At 38.5% G+C, this 17907-nt stretch overlaps 1 protein-coding gene and 1 long non-coding RNA gene across 4 annotated transcripts in view; one reads left to right on the top strand and one right to left on the bottom strand.

The window, feature by feature from the left end:
* Nucleotides 1-17907, top strand: part of PRKCE (protein kinase C epsilon) — a 298545-nt gene that overhangs the window by 238322 nt on the left and 42316 nt on the right. For all 3 annotated transcript variants that reach the window (XM_074863552.1, XM_074863553.1, XM_074863554.1), the window contains exon 11: nt 4065-4219. In XM_074863552.1, coding sequence (XP_074719653.1) covers nt 4065-4219 — 155 coding nt within the window. The remainder of the gene's footprint in view (nt 1-4064; nt 4220-17907) is intronic.
* Nucleotides 12407-15928, bottom strand: LOC141941218 (uncharacterized). Its single transcript, XR_012628250.1, has 3 exons — nt 15782-15928; nt 13087-13235; nt 12407-12538 (listed from the first exon to the last, which is right to left on the bottom strand). It is a non-coding gene; the product is annotated as an uncharacterized LOC141941218 (long non-coding RNA).

The following is a 17907-nucleotide window of genomic DNA, read 5'->3' as shown; positions in this document are numbered from 1 at the left end:
GAGTTCACATGACTGCTTTACATTTATTATGTTCATCAAAACATACTTCTCAAATGTTACGAAAAGGGAGTCCAAAAATAATGCAGTCCAAACTAAACCCATTCAATTTTCTCTTGGAACACAATCAGCGATAAAGTCATACCTTGTATCTCACTGTGCTGTCCCTTAATAATTCATAATTTTTAGGGCATTCCCTTTATATTCTCCCACTTCAATATCTGGATATATGCTGATGATACATGTAGAAAGGTGCATATAATCAGCCATAATACAGTTGTTTCACAATTACTGTTTGAGGGTGAAATCCTCTCTGCACCGAAGTCACAAAGGTCTCATTGGATCATTCTGCGTGCATGCATACATTATGACAGAAAGGAAATCAAGTGTTAGAAACCTGTATTTTGATCATTAACTCTTCATGAAAGATTGGGAAAAAAGTTTAAGCAGCAAAAATCAAAACAGTATCTCTGTTGTTGAGGTTATAGGAAGCAGGAGAAAAAATGAACTTACCAATCTCAGCTCATATTCATAAAAAATTCATTTCTCTCTTCTCATGTATCCTCTTTTCATGTAAATTTGAGTCCCAGATGATCGTGTTGTTGTCCTGACCAACAAAAGATTAGAGAGTAGTTTAAAGAAGGTTGTTTTCATAGGGACTGAGTATATTTCCTCCAAAAAAGATGGTACCTTATGTTGAGACTCTGGCCTGCTGTGCATGTGTGTGTTTTGCATTTTATTGTTTACCCCATGCTAGAGGCTGAGAATTAGTATTTTTCTCCTCTCAAAATCAAACTCTTTCTCCAACTTATTGTAAACAGAAAACAGAACTTTCAAACTATTTGTTTTCTGTGAATTCTTATTAGGAAGCTGAAATGTGCACCCAGGAAAGCTGGAAAAGTAACTTGAAATATCTGTGTATAGCAGAAAAATGTAACAGCACAGCAATTTCAATCACTGAGCTGTTAATTCTGGTTTTAGTAGGTATACTTTTGAAGAGGTGTTGAACTAAGCTGCAGGATCTGCCAGAAATACCACTTCAAATTGAGAATGGGATGTGCATAATAAGGAAGATGTTAAAGAGGATAGGAGAGTTAGCACTCCCCAGCTCTGGGCATGGAGCTGCTGCTAAAGCTTTTGCTCAGACTGTCTATTGACAAGATATTCTACTAAACAATCCAGGTTAGATTTTTGGTTGGCTAAACTGGAAATGTCCTACAAAGGACAGAACCAAAATAAAAGTACTTCAGATGTGAACTAAACACAATTTCTGATATTTAGAATTGGCAGTTAGGTATCTGGCGATGTCACAAAAAATGTTGGTTCTGCGTGGATCAAACACAGAAGTATTTAATATAAAAATGATGCAATGTATATCCTGACATGTTAGGAAATGGCCCTGATCTAAACAGCTGTGTAAGCCAGATTTTTGGGGTTTTTGTGCACTGCCACTGGCAGTTGGAAGAGTGGTGGTATCACTATTGGGAGCAGCAGCTCCCGTCTGAGTGGCAAGTTGAGGATGACCGATTGGGAGTTACAGCTGTAAGACATAGCACAATCACTTTGCATCAGCATCGTTTTATACTTGTGATACAAGTGCAGCAAAAAGGTAGGAATGTTGGGAATGAGTATGGCTGCTCAGGGGAATGTGTATTGCAGCTTCCTTTTCCTGGTTGTGCCCACTCACATCCAGACAGTTGACTCTCGAAAGGTTAAAATAGCTATGTAAGAAGGTTCAATTTCAGCAAGTGTTAGGAGAAGTTACTTTAGCCAAATGTTAGTCTGATACTCCCCAGCCTGCGGTCCAGATGGGTTTTGTACTTGAAACTCTAAACTATATCCAAGGTATAGTTATAGATAATCTAAGGCAACATGTTTCAAAGGGACACTGCATCTTCTTCTTAGGGATGTTGTATCCTCTTATGCTACATTACAGTACCAATATAGCTATGCTTGTGATTGACTTTATCACAAAACTGACTGCATTTGGCGTTATCCTTAAGCTCTAGCTTCTGAAATCATAAGACCATCTGAGAGCTATCAGATTTTCTTTTAAAAGCAAGGCTGTAATTCTCATCAATTCCAGAGAGAAACCAGAGAGACAAGACAAGAACCCATATTTTTGCTTAGAACAAGCAAAGAAGGTGATATTTAAAGGCTACACTAATGCCAAGAGATAAGCACTATGATTTTGAATGTTTCTTATCAGCGGTACTGAGAATTGTGAAAAGAACAAAGGCATGGCTCTGGACCCATGATCTTTTGAGTGTATGATACAGTCAGAAGCTTTGATGCTATTCTTTAGTAGGTTTTCCTTACTACGGAATGGTAAGAAAGATGTTGGAAACTGTACCAAAGTTGTTAGCACTGTTTTACCAAGAATGCCAGTCCACTCAGATCTTGAATTTGATCCAGTCTGGCAGTTTCTGTGTTCCCAAGATACAGAGGGGAAAGACACAAGGTTTTTTTCTGCATCCTCTTTCTGTAATCAGCAAAAAGTCAGCCAAACATTTGTAGCCTCCTCCAGGAAACATCCCTGATAAGTATAACATTTAGGCACTTAATGAGCAGGATTAATGCACATGCTTAAGTTTAAGGGTATTTTTAAGTCCTGTGCTTTGAATCTGAGCCGTAGAGTAGATGATTAAAGACAAACAGCAAACATTTATGAAATTCTGGACTCATATATATAAACTATGTAATCTGCAGGCTTGAATTCACTTGTGGGAGGTTAATTAACTTCCATGTTCTGTTGGTTTTCTTGTCCAAAGCAACGTCACATCTTGTCTCCTTCAACCTTGCACACCAGACACTGTGAGCTAGAGCCAAACTGCAGTGTGATGTAAAAGTCGGAGAGGGGTTCCCGTTGGTGCAGTCTTATGCTTACACACCTGTGTGTCATGTGACTGGAGAACGAAATGTTTGTGTCACGTGAGCTAATGGAGAGCGAGGAGTATATGCTCAGATCCATTCTCCACATCACATGATAATTACTTTTACCTCTGTCTAATCTCTCTTGGATGTAGTTGTAGATATTTTACCGTAAGGAAATAAAGAATGTGAAGTTTGACTTACAAACCAAGGGTGAATGGGCAAAGAGTTGATGATTTAGGGCTGTTAGATTAGGAAAAGCTATGAAATTTTATGAGAAACAATTATGAAAAATAGGATCTAAATTATATCAAGTGGATGTGTGTCATTTCTTTGCTTATGCCTTCATCTGCATTGCCAGTTCAGATCATAAATGCTTCAAGGTGCCAAGCACACATTTAGTTTACTAGTGTTCTCAGTTCTGACTGTTTCACTGAGTGCTTAACTTTTATTTGGGTTTTTTTTCTGAAACACACCAAGATGGGGTGGTTCCCTGAGAATATCCGTTGCTGTTCTCTAGTTCATTTCTAGTTCTCCATCATGGAAATAGACCTGAAAATTTGAACTTTGAAGTGATAAGCATCAGAAGAAAATGAAAAGAACCTGATACGTATTTTAATGATGTAATTATATTTCATTGTCTTATGAAAGTTTGAGGCAATTCAAAAAGTCATATGTGTTCGAAATTGACAGCACTGGTTTCTATAGCTTAACAATCCTAATTCATTTTTACATAATTTGGGAAAGGTGCTTTGCAGGCAAAGGAGCTGGTAAGAGATAAGAGAAGAAATAAGGAGCCTGAAATTTGCCCAGCAGCCTGTCAGTAGTTGACAGGATTCACTATCTCTTCATTGTTAATGGCTAAATTTTAAAAGCAACAGCATAATTTAAGTATCTCCATTATGATATAAAATTGATTCTAATTCCATATGTATATGTGTGGAGATTTGTGTGTGTGTTGCTTATTGCTACATGTTGATTCTATTCCCTTTTTCTCATTTCTCACTTCAAGACTCTTGTCTCGTTTTCTTTAGGTTTGGGGGATTTTGGTTGTCAGCTTTTCCTTTTTCAAAATTGTAACGTTTGTTTCTTTCACTGCTTGACGTAAATGCTCCAGTCACCTAAAGTGTAGCTTCAAGCAGTCCTTTGTGTGACTAAAAGAAATTCACTAAATAGCACTGTTTAATTAATTTCAGGACCGCCTCTTTTTCGTCATGGAATATGTAAATGGAGGAGACCTAATGTTTCAAATCCAGCGCTCACGCAAATTTGACGAACCTCGATCCCGCTTTTACGCAGCAGAGGTCACATCAGCACTCATGTTTCTTCACCAACATGGCGTCATCTACAGGTACTTTTTTTGATCAAAAATAAAGTATTCTTGAGGCTTGGGGCTGGTTTTGGCTGAAATCCTGTGTCTCTTAGCAACCAGATTTAGATTAGTTGTTTGTTCCAATTTGCTTACATAGAACTTTTTTTGGCTGTTTATCATTGAGAATGTTAACATTTGAATAGCCCTCTGCAGCAGTCGCCAGCTGTGTGTGCCAGTTTTGTATTATAGTCCAAATAAAGCGGTTTTGAAAAAGCTTGGCACAGTGCGACCCAGAGGTGACCTTTCTGCAGATCGGCGCAATCTCTTCACTTTCCTCTCTGTGCCATAGATTTCCTCTTGGTTTCTAACTCCCTGCCACTTCCTGAGTTTGTTTGTCCTAGTTGTCTCCACTCTGATACAATCGGGATGGTCATTTGCAATGCTTTACTTATGCCCCTTCCTCTTGACTGGGTGAAGGCTTAGTCACCAGCAGGAAGTGGCTCTTTGCAGACAATTTTGATTTGCTTGCAACTGCCCCGCATCTATTTGAACCTCCACGCCGCCCCTCCCCTGCCCCCCTCCCATCGCCTCTGGTCTTCAACACCCATGCACACACATTAAAAAAGTGCATATTGTTGTGCTGTGGTGAAGAATGCTTTTAGGGATAGGCTTTTATTATTAAAAGTAGGGAATCATTTTGAAAATGTTCACCCTGATGTTAATGTGTTTATTAAATCCTTTATCTTGTCATTTCACCCTTCCTCTCTTCATTTGTTTTTAGCAGCCTGTCACTGCATGGAATAAATTCAGGCTTTCACAAGCAGCATGCTTTACAGTTTTTGTGATACAGGTCTGTCCTGTCTACTAAAAATTCTGAGTTCTGTGGATCTAACTGAGTTTTGATATTCTCTTGATATTCTCACCCTCTCTCAGGTTATCAGTTTTGATTTGGGGTAGTCATCTCAGGGACAGACAGTCTCAGATCTCTTGAGCAGAAACATCAAGATGAGGATGTGGAATTTGTCCCATCCCTGCATTCATATTAAGGCTGATCTTAAGAGTACTAGAAATTCAAAGAAGTGAATTTTAAATCTTTAGTAACCAGGACTGAGTCGTAACTTCCATCAGACGCTGTTTGTTTTCCCACCAACTGGGATTCAAAGGGAAACTTATCAGAGAAGGAGTTTGGTTTCCAGAGACATAGCAAACAGCAGGACATTGCATCTCCTGAGGAAAATTAATTTCCATGAAAGTGGTCTTTCAGTCAAAAATCCAGTTTTCTTTAGAAAAGTTTTTTGCTAGCTGCAGCTCTTAATTTCCATCTTTTATTGACACTGGTATGATGGTTGCATTCTGGGTTAGACTTTTGGCCCTACCACTAACTTTGTTTTCAAGTGCTGAAGATCCAAAACATTTCTTACCTTTATTGCCCATACCACATTTTCTATTCATTGTCTACATTTATTTCTAAAGCTATGTATTTGTACATTTAGATAGTAAAACATGGCAACTTAAGAATTTGTAAGTATCCATCATAAGGGAAGCAGACAAGATTGGTACTTTAAAAAGTGAAGGATTTTGAGGATTTGTTTCCATAAAAAGACTTGAGCTAATTTCCTCTTCCTGAAAACTTGAGTTTAGACACTTTGTAATTAGTGGTCAGTTTAGTGATTTCTGTGAACCAGGAGGAAAGAATTGGTAAAATTACCTTCCTGCTGCTTTATATGAGTGTGCATTCATTCTCCTTCTTCCCTCCCTGCTCCCATCCTTTGACACACATCCTATTCTCTCTCCTCTTTCTCTTTTCTCCCTCTTCTCCCTTGTCTTACATGTAGCTTCTTCTGTGTGTTGGCTCCTGGCTGCATTGAATCACTTCATGTGCCTGTGTTCTTTCTGTGACTTTTTATTGTCAAAATGCTTTGCTCCCAAGAGAATGTCGTTCTGATGAGACAGTGCTTTGTAATTTAGACTTTGCAAGATACACTCAACTTCTGATGCAGAGACTATGCTGGCATGTCTTTGGCATGCTACAGTAAAACACTAAATTTGTAAATGGTGTGTTATATTGTGTGTGTTATCAGAAGAGGCAAAAGAGGAAAAATAACATGAGTTGTAGGATGAAAGCAGAAACTAAAAAAAGCAACAGGAGGAACATTAGGAACAGATTTAGCTGTATTCTGCTTTGACACAGGCTTTTGGATCTGGACATAGTTATATCTGTAATAATAAGTTATTTTCCCAACCAGGGGATACTAGGAGCTTCAACAATTCCTAAAATGTATATTCCCGTTAATCTATAAAATACAAATAGAATGAAGAAGTTAGAGATTATCTTAAAAGAATTAATTGTAAGAAAATGTTACAATTCATTCATAGTGTGCCAGGCCCTGGGAGAATGCATTTGTTGATGTCAAGCATATGTTAGAATAGTTGTCTAGCACAGAACAGTTTCAGCCTGATTATTCCATACCTCACTGCATCTTTTATTACAATGTTAAAAATGCTTTGGGATCAAGTCACTCCTTTACATCTCCAAAGCTCTTATTAGTTGGCAGAGAAGGAAAGGAAAGGGGGCAGGAGGGAAGGGGAAGAAAAGAAAAAAAGAAAACCTATGCTCTTGAATAACTACCAGTCATAACTACCTGACATGCCTTCAGATATTTTAATAAAGAATACTTGTCTTCTGTGTAATTATATCTCTAGAGAAAACATTGCGGTGTGAAATTAATGGTTATTCTCCAAAGTGGGAAATGCTGCTTGTGTGGGCAATACTTCAAGGAAAGTGGGGAATATATAAATAAACTACAATGTTTGATGGAAATGCTGGTTTCAAAATAGCTCCTATACCTTCTGATCTTTTTTCAGCCATGTATGTGGAAGTATTTGTTTGGAGCTAAACATAGTTATATTTTTGGAAGTAAATAACTAGCTTTAGCTCATGCTTTGGCTTGTTGGTTAGATTTTTAGAAAGTGCTCTGATGATACTAAATGATCATCTTTTATAATAACTAGTTTATCTTCATTTCCCCTAAAGTTCAAAGAGAAAGCTAGCTCCCTGTTTGGCAATAGAAATTATTCTGTAAATTCACATCTTTGCAACTGGCCCACCAGTTGTTCCCAGACTTGTCCAGTTATCTGTGTGCTCACTGAAATTATGTACCTTCCATTGGTTTATTGAGTTTATGTTGGAAATAAAAATGAACCTCACATTTTTTATATATAAAGATGCTGTTGTTACTAAATGCATCTTGTATGATAGATAAACTTTAGGATAATTTTCAGTGTGGCATTTTTAAGGGTATAATGTTACTGTTGTGTCAAAAACACTTCAACAACTTAATAGAAGTATTTGCGTTATCCCTGCCACCTTCCCTCTCATCTGGCATTCAGCTATTCAGGCACATGTCAAGCTGGGGCCTGATAATACAAGTAGAGTCAATCAGACACTAGAGAAGTTTCAATCGCAGTTTCTGGCAGTCGTCATTGTTTGTGTTATACAATTGCACCACTTTGAAAAAATGTGTCCAAGCTTCAGGAATTAAGGGCTAGACTATGAATTTCATTTTGCCTGTGACCTGAACTGGACATTGAACACAGTGATGAAAGGTTGTGGACTTTGTTCACTGTCACCTGTCCCTGGAGTCTGGTATATTTAAAGTCAGTCTTTGTCAGTTTAACATAGATTCTCATATAAGGAAGATGCAACAAACTGTGTGTTAAGAAACTGCTAGTTCCATACTTCCCTCTTGTACTCACTTTCAACATTCATGTGCACTTTCCACAGATATATGTACATGTTACATGTTCTCGTTTCACCTGCAGTTGTTGTGCTGAGGGCAGGAGTACCCGACTGGGTGTCTCTGGGTCTCACAGCAGTTCAAGTGAGGTGACACAAATGGCCCACTATGGCCTGAAGTACACAAAGAACTGTTGTCTCCCCAGGCAGGGACATCAGCACTAGAATGGGGTACCATGTCATTAACACAAATGCTGGTGTCCCCAGACCATTCAAGTGATTAAACGGAGTACTCTCTCTGAAATACAAAAGAAGGAAACTGAATGGACACAATTTCAGTTCACACGAGAGGATGAAAAATGTCTTAACTGGGAAACTAGTGCCACCTGCTTTGGGTTAACTCATTCTTTTGGTTTGGAATGTAAGGTCTGTGAGCTGTTGCCTTCAATTTGTACAGCACCTGGTCGCAGGGGAGTCCTCGTTAGTAACTCTGGGTTATCTTGTTCCTCAGCAATATGAAGTAATAATCGAGCCTGTAACTTGCTGAAGCTTTATGAGGCTTTGTGCACTCTGTAATTAGTATGTTAGTCGTGATGAAAGATATATTAACACTGAATTGAGGAGAATGCGAATATAAATATGCTGATGCCAGTCCTTGAATACCTCCGGGCTTTTTCCATACACAAATACCCTAAGAACTTGTTTGAACACTAACTGAATTTTTCCTTGGATGATTAGTTTTCCCAGCATTCCCGTTTATCAGGGTAACACACACCAGTATGTCAGAAAGAAGGACTACCTAAAATTAAAAGCATTTCCATTAGTGTGTTTTTATGTGAAATAAGAATATTTAGAAAGTCTGACTTCACTGGCGGTTGTATGATTCAGTGCAACCTTGGCAGAGTAACGAGTTATATTTACACTGATGAAAATGTTGCATGGTCAGTGGTTAACATGTTAAAAGTCATCATTCTCCCAAGTTACCTTACTGTGTTATTTCTGAGTGGCAGCAGCCAAATAAAATTCCCCTCCTCCCCCCCCTTTTTTTTGGCTTTATAAAATGCAAAACCAGACATGGAGCATTTTGGTTTAAATTTATTTTTAAGTATGTAAAGATCATCTTATTGCAACTCTGAACAGTTAAAGGTTAAACTGGTGCTTGATCATGAAGGAGAGCAAGAAAGACCTTGTACCCTCAGATAGCTTATTCAGACCTAAGCACGGGAATATGCTGAACTCAAGCCCTTCCCCACATAAACTGCCTGTTGCAGGAGTCTACTACACAGAAGTTACAGTTTGCTTCTGGTGCAAGTGAGCAACAAACTATTTCCATCACCTTCAATAAAAGCGGGAAGCAAGGAGTGAGCTGTGCTGCTGTGTGTGTCTGAGTCCCAGTGCCTCCTGGGACCACTGCCCAAGCCGTGCCACCTGACCAGTGCTCTGGCTGGGTTTGTGCCCCAGGCTACATCCATGCTCTGCTCTGCCTGGTCTAGTTTCTGAAACTGAGCATGAGCTCCGATGGGATTTTAATCCGTGGCCTCCTGCCCTCTTTGCACTTTTTCTTGCTGGATCTAGGCAGGCCAGCAGTCATGAAACGCATAAATAAGCAGGATGTCTTCCCCGCAGGAAAAGGCAGTGGGCCGGGGTGGAGAGGAGCGGGGCTTAGGGAGATGAGAAGCAGGAAGGAGGGTTGGTTCCCAGGCTTCTGGCATTCGGACTGAGGGAGTCCACCCTGCCATCTGCCCAGCTTATGTATTGTACTAAAGGCTGCTGTCGTATAGGAGAGCCTTTGACAAGGTTTCCAGCTGTGGAAGGATGAGTAAAGGCTGTGGGAATAGGATATGAACCACGCGGTGTTGCCAACAGTAGAATGCTTTCTAAATTTCTCCTGGGTTTGGAACATAAGAAAGTCCTTAGTTGGCTCTTGCGTGGGAGTTGGGTATGCAGAGCAGCAGTGCCGGGCAGTTAATATTTAGAAGGATAGACCAGCACCATTGACCTCATTTGGGGAATGACAAGGTACTTCCAGGGGGAGTTCCCGGTAGCGAGGTCAGCATTGTTTTTTTTCTTCTTGTTTATTTGGTGCAAGATTTTCTTGTTTAATGACCGTTTGTATAGTGCTGTATTGTGTAAATAAAGCTATGACCTTTACCTTCTGATAACAGTATAGGAGTGAGTTAATGTTAAATGAGAGAGGGCAGGGAGTGGGAATCTGCCAGGGTTAATGCCAAGTTTACATTCCTGTGAGGGTAACCGTGTTCCGGTACGCTTGGTAGAAAGGGCGACAGTGCTTCTCAACAGATAATAGTAGTGAAATGTTACAGGGCATATCCATGTTTATTTCTGAGTGAATGACAGTGATTTTAGATGGCTGATGTTCATGCTTTTATTTTATAGCAGAAAGAATTGTGTGTTATCTTTCTGCATTTGATAAGAAATGTTAACTGAAACGAAACATACACAAAATAAAAATCCACTAGAGCTGCAGCACATGTAAAACTGAAATGTACTGACACAATACACTCCCTGTAGTTTTCCTAAAACGCTGAGACACAGCTTTGTTTCTACAGAAACATGTACACGAGTTCCATCAAAATCATATTCTTGTAACAGAACAATGAGAACACTTTTTGTTTCAGAGTGCATTAAAAATCTGAAGGTGCTTCCTAAATGTAATTCTGCTGCTAACAGACAAAAGTTAGGACTGAATTTCACTGTGCCCTTCAGTCATGTTTGTCTTCAAACAATGGAAAATATTTCTATAACCCAGTTGCAGTGGTGTTGAAACCATGTCACGTTAAGGGTGAGGCTTTGCCATTTTGCATGCTATTGAATGCATCTGCCAAGGTTTCATAGTAATACAGAGAAGTGCACAGCAAACGTGGTTCTGAGGCAATAGGCATTTCACAAAGATTTTGTTGTGCTCTTGAGATGCAACAGAGAAGTTGGAGAGTAATGCAAAACATTAGATGAAAACATGTAAGAAACTCTATTTACTGTTTCTTAAATAATGATACTAAAAATACTAAACAACCTTAAAAGAAAGTTTGGAGTATACACTTCAGTAAAGACATTTGTGTACAACTTTTTCCATCTTCTGGTCAGAGCCTTGATACTTTTGACTGAAGGTTTGCATTTATTCTCCTTCCCCCCTACCTTTTACCCACCTCCTTGTTATAAAAGAGCTTATCACTTAGACGCTGCTCCAGCAAACATTTCTGCATGCAGATCACTGTACTCATAGGCTAATTTTGATTCAGTGAGACTATTCATATGCATCCTGCAGCTTCCTGGATGATTTGGGACCTTGGTTTGACTTTTCAGATTGAAAATGTGTTTATTTTAAAATAGAAAATCATCACATTTGAGAATACACTGTTATTAAAAACCATATGTTATTTTGCTTACCATTGCAAAAGACTGTGGAAGATGAGAATTTAGCCAATCTGAAAGCTAACATAACTGAGTTATTACTAAAACTTTCAAAAATGTTAAAAATGTCTATTTAGCTGACAACTTGTACTCACGTGTAAGAAAACAGAAATAATATTGTTCACCAGGAGGTTAACTAAAATGGCCTAATGAACTAAAACAGACAAAATACAGCATTTTTGGTGAGTGCATTAAAGTTTCTACTGCTACCGGAATAAACAGCGGTAGGATTACATCAGAAGGACCTTGGACAGACTAGGTACAGTCTAACCAGGGGAATCAGAAAGTGGAACAAAATGGATCAGGGGACATGACTATGCTAAAAATGAGTGGAAAGGTGAGGGGTAACAAGGCCAGAGTGGTAATGATCACTTAGCTGACTTTCTTGTGTCAGAAGTAATGCCTGCCCCTCTACTTGGCTGCCAGTGTTTCACAGAGTCCGAGCAGCAGACAGTGACAGAAATATATTATCTTCATCATCTCTGCAGCATTGAGTATGTGCAGAGGCAGATGTGGAGCAGGGCTAAGCAGGAATGACAGTGAGGCCAAGGCCAGCTTTTACTGAGATGGGAGCTTGTGTGGTTTCTGCACTGTGATGCACCCAGGGATGGATGGTACCAGGGAGGGACACTATCCTGCCACCACCATATTGAATTTTGACTTCCCGCAACCACTTATGTTGGGGGTATAATGTTTTGGATTTTAAGAATTCACTACAGTAGCATCCAGCTTATGAGGAGAAGCCCAAGCAGCACTTCTCACAATGTACACACCAGATGGGTCTTCACTTCTTGCCTCCTGCTTCTGGAATTCGTTTCCAGTAGTCAGTCTTGAGGAACAGCAGAGAGAAAAAATAAAGGAGAGAGGCCACAAATAATGCCAATACTTACATAGGTATGCTTTTTCCTCCAAACTTTAATTTCCTTCTGCTGATACATGGAAGTCACAGAAAATACCGTTCTTCAAAGCATGTCGAATGAAAATAGTACATGCAGTTGTGTACATTTTTTTAATGTAGATTTTGCAGTGGCAGTTGTAAAAGTATTCTTCACAAAGTATTCCAGTCTTAGGGCATGCGATTGCCCCTTCAAGGGAAGGGAAGGATGGGATGACTTCAACATTAGATAGCCAATATAGCAGCTGGTATGGGTGCACCTTGGTATGAAACTGAATAATACAGAAGCAGTGCCCTAAAATAAAACCACCAAAGAAAGCTTGGTCACGAATAACCTGAACTGAGGAGCTTCGTACGTTCAAAATGTGGAATATTAAGGATAAAATTAAGTAGCAACAAATAAACATTATAGCACTTCACCAGGTATTTACTTGATTTATTATAGGGTTTCCAAGGGAGATCCTATGGTCTATTAACACCCATTTAAGTAAATGCCTAAATATATTCTAACAAACACAAATAATGAGTCAGATGGAATTGCTATGGTCAATTAAGTGGGTAATGGATATTTAAAAGCTTCCAAACGTCAATAAATCTGAAACAGCTCTAAAGGAGTACTTGTAGAACAAAAATAATGTGCACTTAAGAAACTGGCTGAGTACATATTTGCCGAAACTTAACCACCACAGGACAGCAGGTGTTTATGGTACTGTGTACTGAGGACATAAAAAGGCATACCAAATATGTGCCAGTTCATTTGCTGATAATCTGTAATAGGTCCAAAGAGGCCATAACTATTATAAAAAAGCCCTGATTCTCATTTATATTAAAGTCTTTAAATACCTGATAGCATATAAGGATCCTCAGATTGTGAACAAGGAAGGTAGACATCAGCTCAGCAGCATACCCCTTGGCACAAGGCAGCAGGCAGTCCATTACAAGCTGGTTGAAACGGCCTCTGCCAAAACGCTGTAAGGTGGTTTCCACAGACACTGAGGGCGAAACGCCCCAAGCAGAGGTGAGAGAAACGCTTTGGACAACACTGGGTTTTCACCTTTTGAAAACTCACAAAAGAAAAAGGAGGGGATCTTTTGTCAGCCTCCACAAGATCAGAGCAAGTGGTATGCTTGCACACACAGTAGGACAAAAGTTCTGGTTTTCTGTGCATGACCCAAGAGGAAAAGGATTTGGCTATGATTTTTAAAACATCTGCAGATTGGGTAGAAGTTGTTCTGTCCATGAGCAAAAGGGTCTGAAGAAATTTTGAAACAGCATCCTGGAAATTGTCTGTGTAGTAATTACAAAACATTAACTGATATTGATGTGCTATAGCTTATAAAGCCAGAAATGTGTTGGTGACAAATCTGGTATAATTCATTACCTCTACAGCCTTTTCTTCCCTGGCTCAGCTATGGGTGCTCTTAGTTAGGCCAAAATAATTGTGTAAAGCCAATCCAAGAGAGATTTAGGCTAAAATCCCAAAATCCTGCCATAGAAAATGGGGTTTATTTTTTACACACTTTATTTAATAGGATCCATTTAAAAATCAGTCAGACACGGTTATGTTTGCCTAATTGCAGTGATAGTAGCATGGGGGTAAGAAAGAAAGTGGAAGGGATAATGCCTGGGGCAGAGTGGGCAGTAAAGGTTTGAACTGTATCATTGCTAATGGAGTACTTCATGTCATCAATTAAAGTTTGAGTCTGGGTTGAGAATGATACTGTAGTGCCCCTTAATATTTCATTTGCTATACTATGAAGTCTTAACACAATGCTACAAATTGGCTACAGGGACTCTAAACTAATATCCACATTTGTTTCAGGGTTGGGCAATGTTGAGTTTAATACATTGTATACATGTCTTTGGGATATAGCACAACTAACTTCTCTCCTGTTTTGTTTTAAAAGCATTTTGATAATCTTTCTCAGAGATTCATTTGTTCATGCATTTTTCATTGGAATTCATAATGGAATAATACATAATAAGAATATGTTATAAACGTGATTACAACATGACATGGGTGTATAGAAGCTGCTGTCTGGTGTATAAGAGACTTGTTCTTTAAAAACCATGGTTCTCATTTACGGTAAAAGCTCTTTCTGACACCAGAAGAGCAAAGCAATTTTACAATGGAATTAAATTGTATTCAGTGTGCTCAGTTTAAGGCTGCGAGAAGGATGCAAAGAGACTTTATTGAACATTATAATTTAATGAAACTTCATGTAAAATAGTTTCTTTGTAAGCTGTATAATTAGGTTTCTTGCTAGACTTTCCCCACATAACTCTCTGGGAGTTTTACAGGATAATTTCTGATCTTGTCAGAGCATAGAGTCTGGTTAGCAGGTCTCTGAAGAGTGACCTAGTGGCTGAGCACATAGAAGTTACAAAGATAATTCTTGAGGCTCAAAATAATTTTTTTCTAATGTTGACAAAGTTGTTCAAGAACAGCCCACTTAGGTCAACAGTTTACATTATAATCCTACTGAAGTCAGTATTTACATGCAGTGACTACCCAGTAAGTACCAAATGTTAGAGATTAAAATAATATTTTAGCCTCCCAAATCCTGTATTCAGAATTGTCTCTCTCTTTTCATTTGGGCTGGACTGTTAGGCTCTTCTTGGTAGACCCTCTGTCTTCACAGCTGAAGGTAAATTGCTATGGCACTCTGCTAACCATGGTGTTGACAAAAGTGAATACACTGTAAATTTCCTAAGTCATGCTATGTTTTATTTCATGTGAGTAACCCATGAGTCATCTTTCCATTGCATTCATATTAATTAAAAATAGTGGGGTGCCTTATGTAAGTAGATTTTAAGTGATGATATTGTACGTTGGCACTACAGCTGAAGTAGCGTTCCCAAGCACGTGTTTTCTGGAGGAGGTGGAGGGAGGCTGCAGGAGCTACATTTGAAACAGTGCTGGAGCTAAAACTTCCTGCACAAGAAAAAAATCTCTAGGAATGTTTGTGCAGAGGTTGGGAGGCAAAATTAATTTGATTTTGCTACACAATTATAATTTTAAAAGACTATTTTGTAAAATATTTTGTGAAATATTTTGGAGCTGAAACTTCCTGCACAGAAAAAGATTCTCTAGGAATGTTTGGCAGAGGTTGGGAGGCAAAAGTAATTTGATTTTACTACACAATTGTGTTTTTTAAAAAGTATTTTGCAAAATATAACTACTCTTTGTATTAACATATGTAATCCTTTTTAATTACATATCGAAGCAAGGTATGGAGGTAGAACCATCAGTGCAAAGGACAAGCTTCTATGACTTCTGTCTGGAAGCAGCATTAGGAGTTTATTTTACATATAGATCAGCATAGAAGGGCAAGCAACTCCCATTTTTTCGGGCATCCTCTTCATACTTTACAGACAAATAATAAAGATTCTTAATTTTGCGAGAATCCCTCCACTGCAGTAATCCTCCATTAAACATAACAGAAAATTGTTAACTCCACAGAATTTTGAAAGAGACAAATCTATCTGTATAACAGAATGCATTTAGAAGGTAAAAAAAAAAATAGATTTAACTCACTGTTTTTACAAGAATTTCTGCAGAAATCTGTTAAACTGCTGTTGGCTGCTGCTGTTTTGATCCTTGGTAAATACAAAAGGGTTAGGAAAAGTTTTAAATGAAGAGCCTACATACCGTTCCCAAGTTCAGACCCATGTGATTGTGTAAAAAGATGTTTAGGCATGTGAACTATGCTACTGAAATCAGAATAGAAGCAGAAATTATTAAAATCTTTCTTCTAGTGATTCCATATAAGTAAACATTTTGTTGGAAGCAACATTCTTGCTGAGTTACATCATTTATGCTATATAATTTATTTAGTCCATTCTGCATAATATTACATGCACCACTCTGTGGAAAGGCTTTCCATAAAAAGACCCAAGAGGTTGAACTGAGACCAAAGTGAGGTTGGAAAAAATCAGTGTCTGTATAAAAGTTCACTGCAGATGAGGTTTTTTCTAAGAAAGCATTTTTCTCCATGAAAACATGATATGGAGCTTGAACAGGAGTGTGCTTACTGCTAGGAACTGTGTTCCCTGCTAAGGACACCCTTGGGAGCATAAGGAAGAGAAGTCTGATAAATTTGTTTCTTTTCTAGAAAGAAACACTCTATGTAAAAACAGTGAGCAACCCTTCTCCTTTACATGTTCTGGGCATCATAAAGCTGCAGAGGGCATTGGCTAGTACAGGAAGGGCACTGGAATGTTGGCTCATGCAGGCGCATTAATGGCTCACTCAGGATATGCTCTCAATCACCTGTGTTTGGCCATTTTATTGTATGCCCCATGTTGTGGTTGTCAGACTAAAATATTTTTTTTCTTTTAAATCTTCTTTAAAAGTTTACAGAGTATATAGAGTTTACTCAAAGGATTGAAAGAAAAAGACCAGTTCAAGTGATAAAGTAGGTTCCCAGCATTGCCACTTTTTCAGTTTTTCCCTGAATCTAATGATTGTTCTGTCTGTTCCTGAAAGAAGCAGAAAAATAAGCATCATTGACAATGTAAAAGATTTGTGCTACCTTTTACAAGCAGATTGATTGTAATATTTTAAGAGCTCTGCACCTTCACTGTGTGTTCCCTTCTTTGAGTGTATTGCAGATCTGGTCCCTTGGCTGAAAAATGGGTATTTATGTGAGTGTCATTAGTTTTCTTTTGATAAACAACCCCAGCTGAATTAAAAAGATAACCTTTACTAAAGTTTTGAAGCTAGAAAAGAGGTGGGGGGCAAGGGAGAACATTTAAGGTGAGCTTTGGAGGCCATCTGAGGCACTGAGTAGCCTCTACTGTGTGCTTCTGTGTTCAATACGTAGATAATGAAGTTGCATGATGAGTCGGCTTTCAGTCTTATCACAGTGTTTAGGCAGGCTGATCTTCTTTACGTAACAGAACTGAACCAAAGCACGAGGTTTTCTCAGTAGCTGCTGGGAAAACATGTCATGCTTTTCCCTTCTTCAACGAGTCAACAATATGCTTGGAACTGGTCATTTCCAAGGAGGGTGTTGACAATTTGTGTTGCATTAAAAAATAAAAGGATGTCACTTGTCATTCATAGAAGAAAAAAGTACTTTTTTCTCTCTAAAAAGAATGGGATTGAAGCACAGGACAGGGGTGATGTATACCTTAAAATAGTCTGTATTTAGTGTGACATCAGAACGACAGTGTACAGGCGTGGATCAAATTAACCCATGCTAGTGTAGCTTTGACTTTCTTTAATAGCAATTTCAAAACTTACACTTGATCTTAACAGGCAGCATGATGAAATGATAGGCTTTCAACTGAGGGAAGTTTTTGGCCCAGTATTGTGATTGTGAATGAAAACCTGTCTCCCCTGTTGGACTTATATCATATTAAAATAATATTGGTATTGTTACACAGCATGAGGTTGATTGACCTTTAGGCTAGGGGAAGTCTATGGCTAACAAGTTAAATGCCATTGAAAACAACTATCTAAACCATAAATTCAAACTGACCTGGTTTATACATTTATGATTTAAGGAAGAAATTTGAAGATGTGGGATGAGATCCAGGGCTAAACATCTAAAAGAGAGAGACTAAAGTACTCAACTTTAGTTGATAAAAGATATTCTGATCCTGTTTTTCTCTGGTGTCTTGACCTTACTAAAGTTCACTTAGTATGTAATGGAAAAA

Source organism: Strix uralensis, chromosome 3 (genome assembly GCF_047716275.1).
Source record: "Strix uralensis isolate ZFMK-TIS-50842 chromosome 3, bStrUra1, whole genome shotgun sequence".
Taxonomy (NCBI): domain Eukaryota; kingdom Metazoa; phylum Chordata; class Aves; order Strigiformes; family Strigidae; genus Strix; species Strix uralensis.
Note: the sequence above shows the minus strand (reverse complement) of the source record. Positions and strands in the feature narration are given on the sequence as shown.